At 44.4% G+C, this 7,572-nt stretch overlaps 1 protein-coding gene across 4 annotated transcripts in view; it reads left to right on the top strand.

Moving 5' to 3' along the window:
* The window catches only part of MAPRE1 (microtubule associated protein RP/EB family member 1), an 83,258-nt gene extending 80,851 nt beyond the window's left edge, over nucleotides 1-2,407 (top strand). For 3 of the 4 annotated variants that reach the window (XM_082271665.1, XM_082271664.1, XM_082271663.1), the window contains exon 7: nucleotides 1,140-2,405. In XM_082271665.1, the coding sequence (XP_082127791.1) occupies nucleotides 1,140-1,196 (57 nt within the window). In that variant the 3' untranslated portion in view covers nucleotides 1,197-2,405. Of the gene's footprint in view, nucleotides 1-1,139 lie in introns of all 4 variants that reach the window. The other variant, XM_082271662.1, reaches the window with a different exon arrangement.
* Nucleotides 2,408-7,572: the final 5,165 nt, after the last annotated feature.

Here is a 7,572-nt window from a genome sequence, read left to right on the forward strand (position 1 = left end):
TGCCAAGTGAATAATATACCAGGTAAATAGTGTATCAAAAATAAACAGTAATACTTAAATATGTTGTAGTAATTAAATCAAAAATAAAGTGCACAACATATTTAAGTATTACTGTTTATTTTTGATACACTATTTATTTACCTGGTATATTATTCACTTGGCACTCAATCACTTGAAAGGTAGCGCCATTTTAACCCTTTTGCACTTATTTCACTTTTCAACCCTTAGGGGTTTGGTTGTTGGCAGCTCACACCTTATAATTAATACACACCTGTTATAAACTCCATAGCGCTGGTCACCTCTGTTTATCTCACTAGTTCTGGTGACCTGAGGGTCAAGGAATTCCCTTACTTTGCCAGGATTTCCTCTCACTTCCTGTTTTGGCTATGGGACAGGAAGTGAAGGGAAATCTCTACAATAGGACACATGGGGAAAAAAAATAAAAAAATCTGACAGGGGTTATAACACTCCTTTACTCTATCGAAATTAAAAAAAAAAAAACAAAGTTTTGCCTATGGTTCTACTTTATCCCGTAATTTGGGTGTAACATGCTCCAGACCTGCCACCCACACTCATTCATTGTCTGTCAGATTTTGAAAATATCGCAGCCCCCACATGGCCACGCCATTTTATTCACAGCGATCTGTGAATGAGAGAACTTGCAGGTAACATTGGTCGTTACGGCAGACAGCTTGTAGTTCTCAATGGACTCTGTGGGCGCTGATGAGCACTCTCTCGTAGTTCATTCACAAACCTTACTGCTTTTAAACAGTTGGCTTGTATTGGAGGTAGGGGCTAAATGTTGCAGGGCTTGTCTGCAGGATCCTGGTATTGCACCCTTGATCCACTGATCAGTGGTACAATGCCTTGCAGTCTCCTGCTGGGGGAAAAAGAATAAATGCACTTTTTTTTTTATTTTTTTTTTCTTTCCCCTGCAAAAATATGTGCATTTATTATTATTATTTTTTTTTTTTTTTTTTTCCCCAAAAGGTGAACTAAGCACTTTAATGCTAGTGACAGCCCGCAGGTCAAATATAATTTTTAAAGGTACAAATATTTCTACTTTTAACTTGTATCTAAATATCTGATTGTGTTTTGTGCCTTCAGTCTGATAACTTCTGTCTTCTTCTCTCCTGCAGGAGGGTTTTGTTATTCCAGACGAAGGTGCGCCTCCAGAGGACCAGGAAGAATATTAACGTGGTTCTTTTCCTCATGCAGTCATTTTTTTGAAAATTTATTTTGTCCACATCATATGCTTAACTGTAAAAAAAAAAAAAAGGAAGGAAAAAATCCCTTTTTATTCTCGGAGGCCTGGGTCAGCTCCTCACTTTTCAGAAGTGTACTTTGCCAAAGTTTCACTCATTTTACGGTGGCTAAACCTTGGAGATGTCCCGTTTTCTGTAGCAAGAAAGTATTAAACGATCCCCCCCACCCCCATATATCTATATATATATTTTTTTTTGGGAGGTTCCCAAGGGAACTTTTCATTTAGGAATCTTAAAGGTTTCAGTCGCTAGCAAGCAAGAATGTTTTAAACTTGAAATTTGTGAAGTGAAAAGTTATAACGGGTGACTTGTCAGGTTGTGACGTTGGAACAAAAAAAAAGAAAATCGCTATTAGATCTAATATGGTTGACAGATGAAAATGCCTTAAGGAGTTTATATGTGCTATCATATCTAAGCTCTTGCAGTGTAATAATATGGCTTAGTAAGTGTTTGTGTCTCACTAGGTAGGTGCTCGCTGCGACGCGAGCTTTGGGGGTTACTCTCGTGGTTTTTTTTTTTTTCTTTAATGCTTGCATGTAGAGTGGTCCCAATGTGCTGCTCAAGGTGTAAGGTGCTGAGGAGAGGGTCGGGTTGGCGTGACTACCTCTACCTCCGTCTCCTTTTACCTTCTTGCCTCCGACAAAAAATGGCTTCAGCCCTCCGGCAGTCAAAAAAATGAAAAAAAAAAAAATGGAAACGTTGACGTTAAATGAAATTGACGTATAAAAGTTAATGAGATTTTTACAGAGGCTCAGACACACCGGATGTCCTGCAGCCTTTCTTTCCATCCCGTTCTTCCCAATTATTATTTTTTTTTAATTTTGTAAAACTTTATTTTGCCAACATATATTATTTAATATCTTCCTTCTCGACGTGTTTTTTTTTTCTATGTATCTGCTGTATCCTACAGATCACTGGGTTATTCACTCCTGGAACGGATGGTTTGGTGGTGGTTATGCATGTAACGTACGAAGGGCCCCGCGTTGGAAGACGTGCACGCCCTTCACTGAGCCAGCCGTCACAGACACTGCAGTGCTATACTTTCTAAATCTCTTGTGGCCTTTTTTTAAGACTCGTATTTCCTCCCTATACTTTTTTTTTTTTTTTTTTTTTTTTTTTTTTTTTGGTTTACTCCAATTTTATTCCGACTTTTTTCCTTTTTCTCTTTCAACAGTTTTTCTACTTTTAAGCCATTTCTAAATAAAACTTCTGTATTTCAAGAGTGTATTAAGCTTCCGTGTTTTTATTATTTTTTTTTTATTTTGTTAAATTGTATAAAAGGTTGGTAAAGATGGGCTCTGGGCTGGCCCAAAAAATTTTTTTTTTTTTTTTTTTATGTAGGGGGGATTGAATATAGAGGACTGCTTAAAGGATAAGTTCACCTTTAGCCCCCATTTACATCTGTGTGACTTGTCATGTGATTTGACAGGTCGCACCCTATTACCGGCTATGGAACTGTTTGAATCGGTGCAGCGCTGACTTTGCGGTGCAGCACCAATTTTGAATAAGTAGTTCCTGCACTATTTTTGGCAATTTCAGGTGTGATTTGCTTATGCCTCGTACACACACATCGATTATGGGCCGGGAATTTTCGGCCAACGTCCGGCCGATTTTCGGCTTGTTAGTATGATACTTTCGACAACTGACTCCGACTTTTCGGCCGAATAAAATCTGGTGTGCAGGCTATAAAATTTTTGTTGGCCATCAACACAACGTCCGATTTTCCGTCAGTCAGTACAGATTTCGGCAGACAAAAATCTGATGAGCAAGACTGGGCATGCTCAGAGAAGAAAAAACACACGGAAAGTAAACCAGCACATGACATCACTTCTGAAGTAGATTTTTGTTGGGCGAGAAAATTCGTGTGCAGTCTAGGCACATTCCAACCAACAAAACACAACTCTGGACAAAAGTGGGACGATCGGTCGGCCGATAATCGTTGCGTGTGTACGAGGCATTAGACATCTGCGCATGAAGATGTCAAACAAGTTGCACCTAAAGTCGCACTAACATATGGCTTTGAAATCGTGCTATTTCAGTCTGATAACTTCTGTCTTCATTGCATTCAATGTGAACCAGGCTTAGTAACCTTCAGGTTTTAAAGTGACTAATCCTAAAAAATAAAGATCCTGCTCCCTTATAGCAGATTAAACCGCACAGTGCTTGTGCGGTCTAATTTGCCCCTTTCTGATCTTGCCAGTTCTTGTGTGCTGACCATGATGATCATGGCTGCTGAGCCCTGATTATTGTGGTCATTTTACGTGCCTCTGTCATCCGGAGTTCTGCTCTGTCCACTCTCTCCTCCCAACCCCCCCACCTGTCAGCTCTGTGTGTCTGTGTCTACCCCCCCCCCCCCCTTCCTTCCACTCTTAGTGGAAAAGTTAACTTTAAAAAAGTTTACTGCCAGCCCTTTTCTTGTATCCAGCCATAATGCACTGTGTAAGTTTTTTTTTAAACAAATCCTCTAAATGCCTTTTTCAAAGCTTTTCAGGTTGGTCACGTGAATCCCAGCCGCTCTAGGAGACTCAGGGCTACAGTGGGACGGACTGAGTGGCCAGCATGGCGGTCATGTGACTTTCAGGGTGAGATCTCGGCCCTTACTGCTGTAGCCCTTACTGCTGTAGCCCTGGATCAGAGTAGGAGAGTGGCTGGGAGTCATGTGACCGGCCTGAAGATCTCTGAGAAAAAGGTAATTAGAGGCTTTGTTAAAAAAAAAAAAAAAAAGCACACTTACACAGTGCATTATGTCTGAATGCAAGAGAGGGGCTGCCAGTGACATTAATGATTAAGGTTCCAAACTCTTTACCATCTTACTAAAGCACCTGCCAGTCCCCTCCTACCCAATCCTTCATTTTGACAGCAGGCAGGGGACCCTCTCTCCGCACCTGTTGTCATAATGCAATTACTGTGAACCCGTGCAGGGCTCTGCTTACAAAGCCATGTTATTCATTCACTGAGTTCTGTAAGTGAATGAACTAAAAGTACAGTTTGGCATTGTGGCAGATGGCTTGTAATTCTCAATGAACTGTGATGGCGCTGATGAGCACTCTTGCAGTTTATTGATCTTCCTGGATTTTAGTAACTGCCTGTACTGGAGGTACAGCCATTGATCTTCCTGGGTTTGTTCCTGCCTGCACTGGAGGTACAGGCATTGATCTTCCTGTGTACTGGGAGTCTGCAGCATCCTAACATTGTACTTGTGATCTGCTGATCACTGCTGCAGTGCTTCACAGGCTTCTAAGAAAAAAAAAATATGCGCACTTTTTTTTTTTTTATTACCTGCAAAAAAGTTTTTAAAAGTCAACTTATCCTTTAAACGGAGACGCTTTACTCTGTCGGGTTACTGTAAATATTAACCTCTGGGATGAGATGAAATAATATACTCGCCTGCCCAGCGAATTCAGCATTGTCCCACTATTTTCTTCCAAAAGCTGCCCCATGGCCGAGTTCAGTGCTGCCATCTTGTTTGTGATGTCATCAGGAGCCCTGGTTGCTTCCTGATGACGCTTCACTGCGCATGTACAGTTGCTTATACACCACACCAAAAACCTCTTTGGACCTCTTGCCTGTGGGGTTGTGACTGCACTGCAAGAGTTAATTGCTCATCTTGCTTGTAAGCCTTGCTTATTTGATCCTCTGCATCCCCACAGTCCAGCCATGGACTGTCCCTCACATCCAGTGCAGGGTTATGGATCCTGCTCTAGGCTTGAGGACTGTATGCGGAGAGGGAGGTGTCAGAGCCCTGCTGCTCTCAATGGGGGAATCTGATGAGAATGGATCGTCTCTGTTCTCATCCGATCCCATCCCCTGGATGGATGGAAAATAGGGTTTCCATCCATCCGGATTTCATGGACCGGGTCAGATGCGGGTGTCGGACATGTCACAGCTGACATCCCCTGCCCCATAGGGATGCATGGAGGATACGATCAGGCCTGCCTAAAAAACTGACAACCGGATCTGATCGGATCATTTGTGTGAAAGGGTCCTAAGTATAAATAAGCAATTAACCCTGAAATCCGTTTGCAAAACGCAGTGTAATTTTCAGAATCGGATTGCATGTGTGGGAACACCCATGCAATTTGGTTCTGGTGTGGGTGCAATTTGAGGTATACAGAATAGCTCCAATCTCACTGCTGAAGAGTTGCTTGTGATTTGAACGGCAATGTGGTGTGACGCCTCTTCAAAATTGCACGCCATTCCCTCACCGTATCAGTGTGAACCCCCCTCTGATCAAATTAGCATTTCCATTCTGCATTGTATTATTTGGGCCAGCTCAGAGTTTGGATGATTGACTCTAAAATGGAAGGTCTTTTCCACACTGGTGTTTGGGGTTGACTTCTGGTGGTAGGCTAAAGCTGGATACACACTAGCCAACTTTTCTGGTTAGATTTCCTTCAGATTTACCTTTTCTATGTAGTGCAAGGACCTGCCAGATTGCATACAAATTGAAAGTGTTTAGGTTTGACCTCATATTATATGGTTTTGGTAAATCTAAAGGAAAAAGTCTTCAGAAAATCTTATAGTGTGTATGGCCCACAAGGCTACACCGGGGAATGATTGTTAGCAGGAACCTCACTTGAAGCTCCCTGAAATCCATGTTCCGCCGATATGGAAATAGGCGGCGAGTAGTTTTCTCTCGGTATCTAAGACCTTTTGTTTGTCAGAGTAGCCCTTACCTTGCCGACCTCATTGGTAGCATGTCCTTGTTTCAGTATTTCTGTTCTCCACAGACCAACTGTCTCTTTTTAAATCCAAATTCCACGATGATTGCTTTTTATATAATGAGTAGTCTTTCAGGGGGAGTGCAACATTTAGCTTTTGGAAGAGCTGTGAATCTTACCCACGGTAACTGCTGAAATAGAAAAGTCAGAATGTAAAAAAAAATGTCTCTATCGTTCATTGACAGACGCAGCTCCATATTCTTCTTAACCATTAGGGTATGCTGCTCCCTACAGGAGTACGACACTAGGCAGGAAAAAACTTTACCACCCCTACGGGGCAGTCCCTGAAGGCATACATCCACCCACTCACTCGCTGAAACGCACACGACCTAGTTCGGCCTGAGTCGCAGCATGCCCCTTGGCCATCAGCACCCCTAGTGGAGAGGTAGTGTCCGTAGTGGTGCCCACCTGCTTGTCGTTGGTATGGTGAGTAGTGTCCTTGCATAGCTCTTGCAGTCTCGAGGTGGACGTAGGCACCTCCTTGGGATGGTTGGATCCCTGGGTTCCCTTCCATTTCCCCTCAGCCCCTCTAACACTCACGATGGTCCTTTGGCCCCAACCTACCCCCATGCCCCCCCTCCCTCCTGGCGTTAGGTAGGAGCTGGCTTTGGCTCCTCGGATCGCACACGGGGGTTTTTCGAGAAAGTTCCCGGCTCCCTGGGGGTTAGTGAGTGGGGCAGGTATGTCCTTTTGTCTACCTGCGGTGGGTATAGGCTTGGGGGGGACCAGATGTTTGTTCATCCGCGGATCTGGGCCTCACATGTCGGTCGGTCCAAAAATTTAGTCCGTGGCTTTGCGACCTACTCTGTGTGCCTGACTGAGGTGAGGTGCCTGACCAAGCTGACCGGCAGATGCCTCAATGTGGCTGGATCGAGCCAAAAAATTTAGGCCGTGGCTGTCCGGGCGACTGACCATGCTGCCCGAGCTCCTCAATGAAGAGCGAGAACACCGCACAGGCTAGTCAAAGTCCACGATCCAAGGTGCGTGCTGAACCTCTGCTCGCCACCAGGAGAAGTCCAAGAAGAAAATGGTCGCACACCACCACGGAGTCCAATGAAGAAAAGTTCCTTATTATAAGTGGTACAAGGTACAGCAGGGTAGGACAGACGTGTTTCACACGACTGCTATGTGCTTGTTCACTACCAGCTCCTAACCGAGCTGCTGATCAAGCTGACAGCGGGCTTGTGACCGCATCAGACCCCAAATTTAGACCGCGTCTTTGCGGCCTACTCGAGCCTGGCTGTCCGTGCTGCTAAGAGTTGCTGACCATACTGTTTGAGCTGCTCACCGGGGTGATAGAGCAGCGGATGAGCGTCTGCCCTTCCAACCCCTCCCATCCCTCAGGGGGGTGGACATATGGACTGCCTGGCGCCCCCCTTGAACTGGGGGGCGCCGTGGGGATACTCTCCGCATCTGCGTTATGGCCAGCCCCCTCTTCGCCTTTATAGGGGGCTATGTCCTATTTTTTATGTCATTTATGGTGGGTGACCCTTTGGTCTAATCTGAGTCTTTTTGTGGAACTTTAGCCGGCATCTCCTTACTGTGGTCGGTAACCTCCCCTTCTTATGTTCTCAGGGTGAGCTTGG

The sequence above is a fragment of the Pelophylax lessonae genome, assembly GCF_965119305.1.
Source record: "Pelophylax lessonae genome assembly, chromosome: 11".
Taxonomy (NCBI): Eukaryota; Metazoa; Chordata; class Amphibia; order Anura; family Ranidae; genus Pelophylax; species Pelophylax lessonae.